This window comes from Ascidia mentula, chromosome 5 (assembly GCF_947561715.1).
Source record: "Ascidia mentula chromosome 5, kaAscMent1.1, whole genome shotgun sequence".
Taxonomy (NCBI): domain Eukaryota; kingdom Metazoa; phylum Chordata; class Ascidiacea; order Phlebobranchia; family Ascidiidae; genus Ascidia; species Ascidia mentula.
Genome location: NC_138570.1, coordinates 7451331 through 7465866, shown reverse-complemented (window position 1 = coordinate 7465866; position 14536 = coordinate 7451331). Strand labels below are relative to the sequence as shown.

At 39.1% G+C, this 14536-nt stretch overlaps 2 protein-coding genes across 2 annotated transcripts; one reads left to right on the top strand and one right to left on the bottom strand.

The window, feature by feature from the left end:
• On the bottom strand, positions 1-4158 carry LOC145904014 (prolyl 4-hydroxylase subunit alpha-1-like). The gene is made up of 12 exons (XM_082992225.1): positions 3967-4158; positions 3733-3884; positions 3530-3667; positions 3286-3464; positions 2947-3041; positions 2245-2383; positions 1934-2110; positions 1484-1654; positions 1276-1329; positions 1126-1188; positions 843-1008; positions 1-268 (listed from the first exon to the last, which is right to left on the bottom strand). The coding sequence occupies exons 1-12, from the start codon at positions 4140-4142 to the stop codon at positions 183-185; spliced, it is 1596 nt and encodes a 531-aa protein (XP_082848351.1). The 5' UTR covers positions 4143-4158; the 3' UTR covers positions 1-182.
• Positions 4159-4380: 222 nt separating this feature from the next.
• LOC145902484 (uncharacterized) lies at positions 4381-7182 on the top strand. The gene is made up of 8 exons (XM_082990475.1): positions 4381-4784; positions 4957-5113; positions 5242-5380; positions 5580-5725; positions 5990-6227; positions 6324-6575; positions 6641-6756; positions 6871-7182. Exons 1-8 carry the CDS (start codon positions 4748-4750, stop codon positions 7076-7078), a joined length of 1293 nt encoding a protein of 430 aa, XP_082846601.1. The 5' UTR covers positions 4381-4747; the 3' UTR covers positions 7079-7182.
• The last annotated feature ends 7354 nt before the right edge of the window (positions 7183-14536 follow it).

The following is a 14536-nucleotide window of genomic DNA, read 5'->3' as shown; positions in this document are numbered from 1 at the left end:
TTGATCACCCTTGGGCTATTTTATTTCATGCTGCAATGGCGAAGCAAAAACGTACAGTTAAAAAAGCATAGAAGGCGAAATACTTGGGCACTGCGCAGTTATATGTGTGCTAAAATTTCATAACGTCTTGCTGCTTGAAATACTGCCAGAAAGAGAGTATAAAAAAGTAGAAAAGCATTCAGCTAAAAAATGCGATTATCCGACGTCACTCGTTTGCCACACTTTCGGCGGAGTTCTTGATCTCGTTCGTGAATCCACTTGTTGGCAACTATGAAAACACTTAAGCTCATTATAATGCGCAAAAAGGAAAACTTTTATTTAAAACAAAAAATTACTACACACTCAAAGCAGTGAATACTGTATCGGTCATCTACCTGCTGCTATGAGCTTTCCGAAACTTCCTTCCTTGCTTTTGCTGAAACCCTATTTGTTGCTCTCTTTTTACTTCTGGTTGACATAATTGTTTGGTACCTACATGAGTACTCTACTAAAACATACTTTTCTCATAATAGTACAAATTATTTTCAATTCTCTGGCTTCCGATGAACCGCTGAGTATTTTTGTTTTGTTTCTATCTTGCAGTTTGAGATTACATTTGCTTCACTTGTCCCTTTTGTAAGCTTTGACTTGCGTGAACAAAAGTCTCCTGTCTCACAAATGTCTAAGCTTGCGAAAGACAATTTCTTGCTGCTGAGTCTACAGAAAATACTTCACTTACGTTTGAAACGCATCCACTTCTGTCTCCCTGTCGAAAAACGCTAGCGCGATCGTAACATGACCTTGTTTACAAGTCTCTTTCTAATATAACAACATAACACAAAAAAAACAACAAGATAACTCACCCCATTTGACACCGGTAAGCACAGGACACGCGGCATGTCGAGTGCGGTCGTCCCCTTCGCCAGATGGAAAGAGGTTGTACCAGAACACAGCACTGCCTTTGATCGGCCGTACTGCAATTTTCGGGTGAAGAAACACAGTGCTACCTCCATGTTCAATGTCACTAAGCTACAATACAAGTAGGTGAATAACAGGTCCAAAAAATATTGGCACAAAATATTTTACATGATGTTGTATAAGATATAAATAACAAAATGCACACTACCAAGTAACAACCAAACATACATAAAAGAGGAAGGTTGCAATCCGGTTTCCGATGCTGGTTTCAAATTTGCCTACATCACTCCTCTGTAAAACACAGTTAATAATCATTTAAGCCTTAAGCCATCATTAAGGTTAAACTCAGTGGATAACAATCTTTCTGTTGAGGCTTACCCTGGAGTAATCAAAATGTGGTTCATACTGCCCTCCAACACCATAGTTGGCAATCTAAAAAATAAAGAAACTATCATAATCTGAAGTAAAGTTTTGTCACAAATATGTCTGACAAAAGTTTCTAAAATCTCCAACACCAGTATATACATTAGTATCGCCACAACATTTTATAAAACCATTTATTTTCTATTATAGTAATGTTAAGCACCTGCAGCTCTTCAGCAGTCACCATGGACAATCCTGTAATTGCTGATATTCTTTGGCTAACACGTTCCACAGTTGCATCTTCATAATCTTTGATCCATGCACTTTTACTGACACGGTACTGGGCATGTTCTAGTACACCAGTCTGGGGATTCTGGACAGTTGCTCTGTTTAGCTAAAACAATTTCGAATTGTAAAGCTACAACAACAAATACGACATATAGAAGTTGTCAACTTAACTAAGGCTGCTACAGAATAGCATAACACATGAAGGTGAAGCCCCTTATTTTTATTAACTGCATAAACCATGGGAGAGCAACATTGTTGTGAATGTCATGTTGCAGCAAATAAACTTTGATAAATTCTAATGCTGTACAATAACATATCAATGTGCCAGAAAAAGTAATTTTTGTTACAGATATTGTGGCTTGGGTCATACATAAATATTACATACCCTTGGTTTGGCAACAGATTTAATATGCATTAATTCATTGTCAGAAAGGACATCATGAAAGCGAACTAGATGAGGAGATGGCCATAACTCCTCCAGTTTTGCAGGTTGCAAAACAAGCAAGGGATGATTGCCATTTGTCCAATACATGCATTTCAACATTCTCTCCATTTTGGCACTCTGCAATTTAAATAAACTTCTCAACATGTGCAACCATGTATCGTGTAAGCATATGTCAGCTTTCAAAAAATGTAATTTATCTAACTGGATTGTACAAACATGTTAACTAAAGAAACAAAAAAGCAGGTGATTACCATAACATTTTTTTCTTTTCTGCAAAGTCTCTCATATAATTCACGCTCTGGTAGGTTTCCAAAGTTAGGTTTTTGTAATGTGGATGTGATAGGTCGGTCATCTCCATTGTCTCCCTTTTTGCGAGCACCTAACTGGTTTCTGCAAAAAATGTCACAATGAAAAATACTACACATAACAACTGTGTTAAAGTTCTTAAAACCCTATGAATAGAAAAGCCCCGAATGTAGTTACAAATGCTATATGTAGGGTACGTAAGTTATAGAAGTTTCAGCACCCATGTTCTTAAAGCCATTGCAGAGTCCTAATAAGACCTAAAGTTCAGTGTTTTGCAAAAGAAACGTTTGAATTGATTTCATGTGTTTGCATGCACTTTTTGTAGTAAATTTTGATTTTTTTTAATATCTGACATTGGCCAAACTGTGGCTCGCCAATACAGAGCTGGTGAACATACATAAGCTTGAACAGCTAACCAGACTGAATTGCAATGACTAGGTTACTTTAATATGCCAGCTTGCTTAAAGACATTTTATAAAGACATTGCAGCATTTTGTTAATACTCATACTGCCCAAAAACTAAAAGCCTTTGACAAGATTATTACAATCTTGCAGTTATTCCAAAGATTTCACTTAGTCTGGTAGACTTCTGCAAGGTTGTTAAAGTTTGGTGGTTTCACAAACAAACTTACTGCAACTATACAAACCTGTAATATGCATGGTTTCCTTGGATGCGCTCATGGTATGGATCTAATTCCATCATTTCTGCAGTAATTTCATATGCCCTTTGTATATTTCCTTGCTGCAACAATAAATTTAAACTGTTACAACATGTATACACAAGTACCAGATTGAAAAGTTTGTTTTATGCCCGGCGGATTTTGTTTCGGCAATCGTTAATTGTGCAGACGATAACAACGTTTTTTTGTCTGTTAATGCATTAGCTAATTAATAATGGGCGGATTATCGGTAAATTTTCGCAAAACTGTGCAGAGGATAAATCCGATATTTTTTTCAATCTGGCACAAGTATCCCTCAAAGCATACCTGGGCAACACAATAAGCAAGATGATCAAGCACATCAAACTTTGATACATATTGAAGGTCATCTTTCAATAAAACTTCATTCATCCACAAAACACAGTGGTAATAATCTTTAGCTAGGTATGCAGTCCGGCCGATGTTAAAACAGTCAACAGCAGTAAGGGTTTGACTTGCTCTTGAGCCTGTAGGTGTAACACAGTTAGTGATCTTGCAAACAAGAAGCACATGGATATATCAAGCAAGACACCTTTTACTATGCCTTCAGCAAGATCATGAGTATCTAATTTATATGTGTCTTGCAGTCTCATAATTGCCTGGGCTGATCCTTTTACATCATCCTCATTGGGAAAGTGAGAGCGCTTCAATGACAAATTTGTCAAAAACACTAAAAAAAATATATAAGAGGATTAATGTTATTTATACATTTTTAACATGGCATTTTGCACGAACCATCAGTCACATCTTCCATCACCAAATCTTCCATTTCTGTCCATTCTGAAACAAGCCTTTGCACTAGTCTATATTGATTAACAGGATGGCCAAGGTAGCGATCAATGTTGCTGCTGGCATGCTTCGAAGCTGTTTGAAAATTTTCTGCCAACCTGTCACAAATATCATTCATAGTTAAACACACAACCTGTATAGCAATAACATAATGATTTTTCACTTGAAAATTGGTTTTACTTTCGGACTCTGTCAAGTTTGCTTTCTTCTGCTTTAATGTATTCTTGTAGCGAATTTAAAAGGTCCAATTCATCATAAACTAGATCTTCCATTTGACCAAGAGAAGAAAACCACTCTGCCTTGCAGAAGCTTGTGGTCGCCAGGATAACAAAACAATTTACCAGTAGACTATGCATGTTATGTTGTTCTTAAAACCTTCAGAAAACAAATCTTAGTTTTCACATAAGTCGATTACTTACAGATCACGCCATTTCAACAAGACGACTACGTGACTGTTTCACTAAGGTAACGTGTACCCGAACTTTATTAGCGGAAACCTAGTACTAGAAAGTTCGTGCCTTCTTCTGCAAAAAAGGATTTGCTTTGGTTCCAGCCAGACAGCGGGCCGGCTTCTTTACAGCCGCGATATGCTAACACAGCGATCAAGTGAGAAAATTGCCGCATGCTGCGAAGGTGGCAATTGTTTCCACCACCTAAGTGTGATGTTGAATTTGATGGCAAAATGCCGAAATGATACTTTTTATACCTTCAAAAAAAATTTCAATACCTTTGTGCCGAGATTTTTCGTAACTACACCTTTTATTTGTTGCTAAATTTATTGTAGCTTAAATTCCAATGTTTGACCAATATTATTAGTGAAATAAGTGTGCAAAAGAGCCATAATAACCTGGTTCTGAAGCAAATTCATCATATTTGCAGATGTTATTTACTCACAGAGGTACTTTCAAATGAGGTAACGGAATGTTAGTTGAAGTTGGAAGTTACCGTACTCACATGTAAAATGCAACGGGTTGCTGTTATTGGTGCTGGCGCTGCAGGTAGCTTAAGTGAAGTTTTAAATGTAGACTATAGCTATTGGCGACGGGTTTGTAGTGTAATACTGAAATTGCATACAGCTAGCTTGCTTACTGCGTACCCACCAATGCTAGGAGCTAAATAAGCTATCACTTCACCCTGAGTCTAGTGTACACACCCAATGCCTGTTTTTAGGTCTATGTGCTGCCCGTTTACTGTCAAGAGAGAGTATCTTTGAAACAGTTGTCTATGAAGCCACTGATCATGTTGGAGGTACATGGTTTTACACTGATGAAATTGACAAAGATTCTCGTGGAATTTCCATCCATTCTTCAATGTATAAAAATTTGAGGTTAGAAACCATATTTGTTAAAATATACATGTGTTTTACAAAAAATAGTGAGGGTATTAGCCAGTTGCCTTTGTGGTTAAGTTTTGTGTTATGTTAAAGCTGCATCATATAACAAGAGTTTGCCATAGGACAAACTTACCTAAACAAGTGATGGCATTTCCTGGATATAAGTTTAATGATGACCTGCCTTCATTTTTGAGTCATTCAGATGTTCTAAAGTATCTGGAAGATTTTACTTCCAATTATGACTTGCAAAAACTCATAAAGGTTTGTGTTACAACGAAACCTTTGTTATGGCTGCAATTGGGTTTTGTAATTTTTAAATTTAAATTGTTTAGGCCTAATCAAACTGTCCTAATTTAGCACACTTTCAAACCAAACCCTGAATTTAAATCTGACACTCCAAACTGTTCAAAATACATCAGGCGGTATGGGCACAAACTGTGACTTCTTTATATACACTTAGTTCAACACAGTTGTTGAAGATGTAAAACTCCTGGATGAGGGCAATACATCAGAGCAAGGTTTTCCCAAATACAATGTAACCTCCTTGGACTTGGTGAACAAAACAACATCAAGTGAAGTGTTTGATGGGATTATGGTTTGCAATGGGTAAGCAGAATATTGTTATTTTTCTATGAACCAAGGATCTTTTCAAAACAATATTAATCTTGAAAGAATACAACCACACACAAGTACACATATATACATATAGATTGTTGAATCAATTACGTAGCTGCACTAAAGTGATTTGATAGGTTGAACCAGTAGAACCTTCCACAGCTCATTTATAATTATAGTTCTACTGCTTTTACATGTAGAATGTGTAGTAATAATACCTGCATTGAAAGTACATTTTTGTTAAAACCTTTTCAGACATTACTTTTTACCACACATACCAGATTTTCCTGGTAAGGAAGCATTTAAAGGAAAGGTATTACACAGTCATGAGTATCGCAAACCCGCAGATTTCACTGGACTGGATGTTGTTGTTTTGGGGGCAAGATCATCCGGGGTCGACATATCAATTGAAATAAGTCAGTTGGCAAAGTCTGTAAAGTTAAGTCACAGGACCCCCAAAATTTTGTCAAAACTTCCAGATAATTTGGAGCAGGTATGTTAACTGTTTTGTTGTGTTTGGTCTCTGTTGCATTAAAGCATGCATCTTAACATTAACACTTAAAAAAATTAATTAACTGATGTCCTGCAGAAACCCACCATCTTGAGGTTTGGAGATAATGAAGTGACGTTTGTTGATGGAACAAAATCCCACTGCGATGCATTTGTTTATTGCACTGGATATGAATATTCTTTTCCCTTTTTTAAATCCAACCCATTTGTATCCATTGAAGACAATCGTGTAACTCCACTTTACAAGCATTTGATTCATATCAGTTACCCCAACCTATCATTTGTTGGCCTTTGCTTGCAAATATGCCCTTTTCCCCAATTTCATTGCCAGGTATGTGATTCAGTAATTTGTCTAATGAACACACACAGTGAAAATTGTTTTTTTGGCTTTGACAGATCAACTTTGCTATACAAGTTTTAAAAGGTGGCATTAAACTACCCAGCAAGAAGCTGATGCTGGCGGAGGAACAAGAAGATTATAAAAATCGTTTGAAGGAAGGCTTATCAAACAGGTTAGTACAAAATGGAAAAGGAGACCTTGGGCTGACATTACGTACCAAACTACATCGGCAAGCAAAGTAATCAAATATTTACAAAGCCATAGTCACGTTCCAAAATGTTTGTAGAGCTGCGCATTTTCTGGGCCCCAAACAGTGGGAATACAACAACGAACTTGCCGATCTTAGCGGAGTAACACGGATTCCTGACAATATCCGTCTACTGTACGACCTTTGCCAGCATAGAAGAACCTTCAACCTTGTACAATATCGAGAGGAGGAATTTGCACTTTCAGAACAGGGACAATATTATCGCTGTGATAACAAGTCTCCATGATAGAAGTCGCATAAATACGTTGATTTTAGTGCCATTTTGATTTGTTTGGTGCAATATTAACCGTACAGTTCGTATTTTTAATTGCTAACATAAGTTCCTAATAAACACGCACTACTACAATCAACGTTTATTACAGCCGATAAATGCCGCCATCCAGTTACATATGGCCATCATAACAGCAAAATCCAAAAGTTCTACAGGTTTCGGGAAAAGCGGAAGACAGGCCAATCAATATCGGATAGTTCGAAACGTCATATCCCCACCCGCACAAAGTGTGGCGAAAAAAGCGAAGGTAGTTAGACCAGTGACGTGGGTAAAAAACTACGAACGGAAATTGGGCAAGAGTAAATTATCACTCATGTCGATTAAGGAGTATAGTGTTTACGCAAGCTGTATTACAGGAAGCGATAAAATAGCTCGGAAGAAAGGTAAAATTTCGCGGCAAATGTATAAGCAAAGATGTATCAGCTAAAATTAGTTCATTCTATGACGTCAGGTGCAGTTTAATAATTAGAAGAACTTTTGAGTAGTGGACATCAAGCAGAAACAAGAAGGTAATGTTTATAATTTTATGTGTAGCCTATGTATACACAACTGCATGCACAATATGGGCGACTGACTCGATAATTTCCCTTGGTTTTGTCCATGCTTATGTCATTCTAATCCCCTGTTAGCTGTTTTTTATTTCATTTAAGTTTTCATTCATTGGGGAAAACACCTTGGTTTGTTTTGTGCAACAAAGTAGAAAGAATTGATTTATTTAAAATTGAATTCCTGTGAATTTACAACGCAGTTAATTGTGTTGCCATTATAAAGTCTTTCAAAATTGGTTTACTTGTTTGACGATTGCAAAAATATCTCCAAACAGATGCACTGAAATTTTGATTGATGACCATAATTCTGAGATTTATTTAGGTACGCCAGCGCAACTGGGTCAGAGAAAGAAAACATCCGCTACCATACTTCCCTTTCTCACAAACACATCACGAGGAAAGTGTGGGATAATGTGCTTATAAGGAGCGCTACAATAACCAGACATGTAAGTGAGTTGCTGTATCACGAAAAAAATAATTCGATTACGATTAAACAATACTGTTGTTTGGAATGAATCTCATCAATGTGTTGGTAATTGTACACTTGCTGGAAAATAGTCATGGAAAAATTGTATATACATTTTCCAACGTGGAAAAAGAAAATACAGCAGAAATTAAAAACAAAACTTTACCAATCTTGTCCAAATTGCAAAAAACGGAAAACCAAAGGAACAAAAGAAATTTGTATCCGGCAACTCAGTCCGTCGCAACAAAACAAAACATAGCACAAACAGAAACGATGTCACAAAGGCTGATAGCAAAAATACGTCCAACATCATCAAGTAATACCCCCGGAATAGCAAATGCAGCGAAAGCCACAACCTCAAAATCTTCAACCTCTGTTCACTTAATTAGTGATAGCAATACAGGCAAGATCATTCCTAGCGATACGACTCTAACACTTCCAGAGACTACTCACAATGAAGAAGGAACAACAGGACAAACATTGACGGCTCCAACGACTCTTGCAAAAACGATGCGTTCAACAGAATCTACAGTTTCCAAATTAACATTTGAAGCAACAACAACTGAACCCAAAGCGAAGGAAGCAAATAAACCCAAAGGGCGGACGACAACAGGTTTGAAAAGTTCTACGTCACGGTTACAAGAAACAACGTTTGAAGGAAGTGCAGATTCCAGCAAAGGATTTCCATACGTAAGAAACCATGCACCGAGTAAATTGCCAATTAATGCCAATGCAACAAATTGGACAACCACAATGGCTACAGCAAAACAGGTCAGCACAGCAACTGAAAGATTTGCAAATAATCACACAAGTATACCCAGAACCGATACTTCTGCGGAAGCCACAGCGTCAACATCTTCAAACGCCATCCACGCCAATAATATTTCCAAAAGAACAAACAACACCCGTAGCGACAGAAACCCAAATGTTACAGATTCAACACCTAATTTGGAAGGAACAACAGTTCAAGAAACAACAGCACCTCGGACACTTGCCAACATGGACATATCCTCAGCACCTCAAGTTTCTACTTCGGTAGGTGAAGTAACAACAGCTCAACCCAAAGCACTTGTAACGAATAGTACAAAAGTTGTAACAGCACGAGGATCCAACAAATTACCCTCCAATATGACGGCAGCAAGTAAGACAACGACACGTGCCACAGCGACAACATCTTCAAACGCCATCCACGCAAATAGTACTTCCAAAAGAACAAACAGCACCCCTAGCGACAGGAACCCAAATGTTACAGATGCAACACCTAATTTGGAAGGAACAACAGTTCAAGAAACAACAGTACCTCGGACACTTGCCAACATAGACATTTCCTCAGCACCTCAAGTTTCTACTTCGGTCGGTGAAGTAACAACAGCTCAACCCAAAGCACTTGTAACGAATAGTATAAAAGTTGTAACAGCACCAGGATCCAGTAAATTACCCTCCAATATTACGGAAGCAAGTAAAACAACGACAATTGTCACATCGAAAGTGGGTAGCACAACAAGTACAACATCTCAAATAAATCTCACTAACGCGAATGTCGCGGCAAGTTCTGTGGAAACCATAACGCCAACATCCTCAAGCTCTGTTTTCGTAAACAGAACTCACAATTCCAGTAAGATCATTTCTACAGTTACGACACCAACAATTCTAGATTCTGCTCGCAGTGCACCAGAAACAACATTTCATGCGATAACGGTAGCAGCCACTCTAGCAAAAAGTATGCTTTCAACAGGATCTAAACTTTCCAATTTCACAATAGAAGCAACAACATCTCAAACCAGAGAACTTGTAACCAATATTTCTCAAGGCTTCACGAGTCCAGGAACAAATAAATTGTCCACCAATATTGAAGCAGCAAGTAAGACAACGACAGGTGCCACAGCGTCAACATCTTCAAACGACATCCACGTAAATAGTACTTCCAAAACAACAAACAGCACACCTAGCGAAAGGAACCCAAATGTTACAGATTCAACACCTAATTTGGAAGGAACAACAGTTCAAGAAACAACAGTACCTCGGACAATTGCCAACATAGACATTTCCTCAGCACCTCAAATTTCTACTTCGGTCGATGAAGTAACAACAGCTCAACCCAAATCACTTGTAACGAATGGTATGAAGGTTGTAACAGCACGAGGAACCAGTAAATTACCCTCCAATAATACGGCAGCAAGTGAGACAACGACAAGTGCCACAGCGTCAACATCTTCAAACGCCATCCACACAAATAGTACTTCCAAAAGAACAGACAGCATTCCTAGCGACAGGAATCCTAATGTTACAGATTCAACACCTAATTTGGAAGGAACAACAGTTCAAGAAACAACATTACCTCGGACACTTGCCAACATGGACATTTCCTCAGCACCTCAAATTTCTACATTGGTCGGTGAAGTAACAACAGCTCAACCCAAAGCACTTGTAACGAATAGTACAGAAGTTGTAACAGCACCAGGATCCAGCAAATTGCCCTCCAATAATACGGCAGCAAGTAAGACAACGACACATGCCACAGCGTCAACATCTTCAAACGCCATCCACGCAAATAGTACTTCCAAAACAACAAACAGCACACCTAGCGACAGGAACCCAAATGTAACAGATGCAACACCTAATTTGGAAGGAACAACAGTTCAAGAAACAACAGTACCTCGGACACTTGCCAACATGGACATTTCTTCAGCACCTAAAATTTCTATTTCGGTCGGTGAAGTAACAACAGCTCAACCCAAAGCACATGTAAGGAATAGTACAAAAGTTGTAACAGCACCAGGATCCAGTAAATTACCCTCCAATAATACGGCAGCAAGTAAAACAACGACAATTGTCACATCGAAAGCGGGTAGCACAACAAGTACAACATCTCAAATAAATCTCACTAACGCGAATGTCGCGGCAAGTTCTGTGGAAACCATAACGCCAACATCCTCAAGCTCTGTTTTCGTAAACAGAACTCACAATTCCAGTAAGATCATTTCTTCAGTTACGACACCAACAATTCTTGATTCTGCTCGCAGTGCAGCAGAAACAACATTTCATGCGATAACGGTAGCAGCCTCTCTAGCAAAAAGTATGCTTTCAACAGGATCTAAACTTTCCAATTTCACAATAGAAGCAACAACATCTCAAACCAGAGAACTTGTAACCAATATTTCTCAAGGCTTCACGAGTCCAGGAACAAAAAAATTGTCCACCAATATTGAAGCAGCAAGTAAGACAACGACAGGTGCCACAGCGTCAACATCTTCAAACGCCATCCACGCAAATAGTACTTCCAAAACAACAAACAGCACACCTAGCGACAGGAACCCAAATGTTACAGATGCAACACCTAATTTGGAAGGAACAACAGTTCAAGAAACAACATTACCTCGGACACTTGCCAACATGGACATTTCCTCAGCACCTCAAGTTTCTACATTGGTCGGTGAAGTAACAACAGCTCAACCCAAAGCACTTGTAACGAATAGTATAAAAGTTGTAACAGCACCAGGATCCAGTAAATTACCCTCCAATATTACGGCAGCAAGTAAAACAACGACAATTGTCACATCGAAAGTGGGTAGCACAACAAGTACAACATCTCAAATAAATCTCACTAACGCGAATGTCGCGGCAAGTTCTGTGGAAACCATAACGCCAACATCCTCAAGCTCTGTTTTCGTAAACAGAACTCACAATTCCAGTAAGATCATTTCTACAGTTACGACACCAACAATTCTAGATTCTGCTCGCAGTGCACCAGAAACAACATTTCATGCGATAACGGTAGCAGCCACTCTAGCAAAAAGTATGCTTTCAACAGGATCTAAACTTTCCAATTTCACAATAGAAGCAACAACATCTCAAACCAGAGAACTTGTAACCAATATTTCTCAAGGCTTCACGAGTCCAGGAACAAATAAATTGTCCACCAATATTGAAGCAGCAAGTAAGACAACGACAGGTGCCACAGCGTCAACATCTTCAAACGACATCCACGTAAATAGTACTTCCAAAACAACAAACAGCACACCTAGCGAAAGGAACCCAAATGTTACAGATGCAACACCTAATTTGGAAGGAACAACAGTTCAAGAAACAACATTACCTCGGACACTTGCCAACATGGACATTTCCTCAGCACCTCAAATTTCTTCATTGGTCAGTGAAGTAACAACAGCTCAAACCAAAGCACTTGTAACGAATAGTACAGAAGTTGTAACAGCACGAGGAACCAGTAAATTACCCTTCAATAATACGGCAGCAAGTAAGACAACGACAAGTGCCACAGCGTCAACATCTTCAAACGCCATCCACACAAATAGTACTTCCAAAAGAACAGACAGCATTCCTAGCGACAGGAACCCAAATGTAACAGATGCAACACCTAATTTGGAAGGAACAACAGTTCAAGAAACAACATTACCTCGGACACTTGCCAACATGGACATTTCCTCAGCACCACAAATTTCTACATTGGTCGGTGAAGTAACAACAGCTCAACCCAAAGCACTTGTAACGAATGGTATGAAAGTTGTAACTGCACCAGGATCCAGCAAATTGCCCTCCAATAATACGGCAGCAAGTAAGACAACGACAAGTGCCACAGCGTCAACATCTTCAAACGCCATCCACACAAATAGTACTTCCAAAAGAACAGACAGCATTCCTAGCGACAGGAACCCAAATGTAACAGATGCAACACCTAATTTGGAAGGAACAACAGTTCAAGAAACAACATTACCTCGGACACTTGCCAACATGGACATTTCCTCAGCACCACAAATTTCTACTTCGGTCGATGAAGTAACAACAGCTCAACCCAAAGCACTTGTAACGAATGGTATGAAGGTTGTAACTGCACCAGGATCCAGTAAATTACCCTCCAATAATACGGCAGCAAGTAAGACAACGACAGTTGCCACAGCGACAACATCTTCAAATGCCATCCACGCAAATAGTACTTCCAAAACAACAAACAGCACCCCTAGCGACAGGAACCCAAATGTTACAGATTTAACACCGAATTTGGAAGGAACAACAGTTCAAGAAACAACAGTACCTCGGACACTTGCCAACATGGACATATCCTCAGCACCTCAAGTTTCTTCTTCGGTCGGTGAAGTAACAACAGCTCAACCCAAAGCACTTGTAACGAATAGTACAAAAGTTGCAACTGCACCAGGGTCCAACAAATTACCCTCCAATATGACGGCAGCAAGTAAGACAACGACACGTGCCACAGCGACAACATCTTCAAACGCCATCCACGCAAATAGTACTTCCAAAACAACAAACAGCACACCTAGCGACAGGAACCCAAATGTTACAGATTCAACACCTAATTTGGAAGGAACAACAGTTCAAGAAACAACAGTACCTCGGACACTTGCCAACATGGACATATCCTCAGCAACTCAAGTTTCTACTTCGGTCGGTGAAGTAACAACAGCTCAACCCAAAGCACTTGTAACGAATGGCATAAAAGTTGTAACAGCACGAGGATCCAGTAAATTACCCTCCAATAATACGGCAGCAAGTGAGACAACGACAAGTGCCACAGCGTCAACATCTTCAAATGCCATCCACGCAAATAGTACTTCCAAAACAACAAACAGCACCCCTAGCGACAGGAACCCAAATGTTACAGATTCAACACCGAATTTGGAAGGAACAACAGTTCAAGAAACAACAGTACCTCGGACACTTGCCAACATGGACATTTCTTCAGCACCTAAAATTTCTATTTCGGTCGGTGAAGTAACAACAGCTCAACCCAAAGCACTTGTAAGGAATAGTACAAAAGTTGTAACAGCACCAGGATCCAGTAAATTACCCTCCAATAATACGGCAGCACGTAAAACAACGACAATTGTCACATCGAAAGCGGGTAGCACAACAAGTACAACATCTCAAATAAATCTCACTAACGCGAATGTCGCGACAAATTCTGTGGAAACCATAACGCCAACATCCTCAAGCTCTGTTTTCGTAAACAGAACTCACAATTCCAGTAAGATCATCTCTACAGTTACGACACCAACAATTCTAGATTCTGCTCGCAGTGCAGCAGAAACAACATTTCACGCGATAACGGTAGCAGCCACTCTAGCAAAAAGTATGCTCTCAACAGGATCTAAACTTTCCAATTTCACAATAGAAGCAACAACATCTCAAACCAGAGAACTTGTAACCAATATTTCTCAAGGCTTCACGAGTCCAGGAACAAATAAATTATCCACCAATATTGAAGCAGCAAGTAAGACAACGACACATGCCACAGCGTCAACATCTTCAAACGCCATTCACGCAAATAGTACTTCCAAAAGAACAAACAGCACACCTAGCGACAGGAACCCAAATGTTACAGATTCAACACCTAATTTGGAAGGAACAACAGTTCAAGAAACA

Excerpts from the sequence above, each read along its gene's own strand:
- LOC145904014 (XM_082992225.1), bottom strand. The coding sequence starts at position 4,142 with ATGCATAGTCTACTGGTAAATTGTTTTGTTATCCTGGCGACCACAAGC. Across the intron at positions 1,655-1,933 it reads AATCTGTTGCCAAACCAAGG|CTAAACAGAGCAACTGTCCA; the intron begins GTATGTAATATT and ends AAATTGTTTTAG. Across the intron at positions 269-842 it reads GCTTACCGGTGTCAAATGGG|TTGCCAACAAGTGGATTCAC; the intron begins GTGAGTTATCTT and ends GTGTTTTCATAG.
- LOC145902484 (XM_082990475.1), top strand. The coding sequence starts at position 4,748 with ATGCAACGGGTTGCTGTTATTGGTGCTGGCGCTGCAG. Across the intron at positions 4,785-4,956 it reads TATTGGTGCTGGCGCTGCAG|GTCTATGTGCTGCCCGTTTA; the intron begins GTAGCTTAAGTG and ends GCCTGTTTTTAG. Across the intron at positions 6,757-6,870 it reads AAGGAAGGCTTATCAAACAG|AGCTGCGCATTTTCTGGGCC; the intron begins GTTAGTACAAAA and ends AAATGTTTGTAG.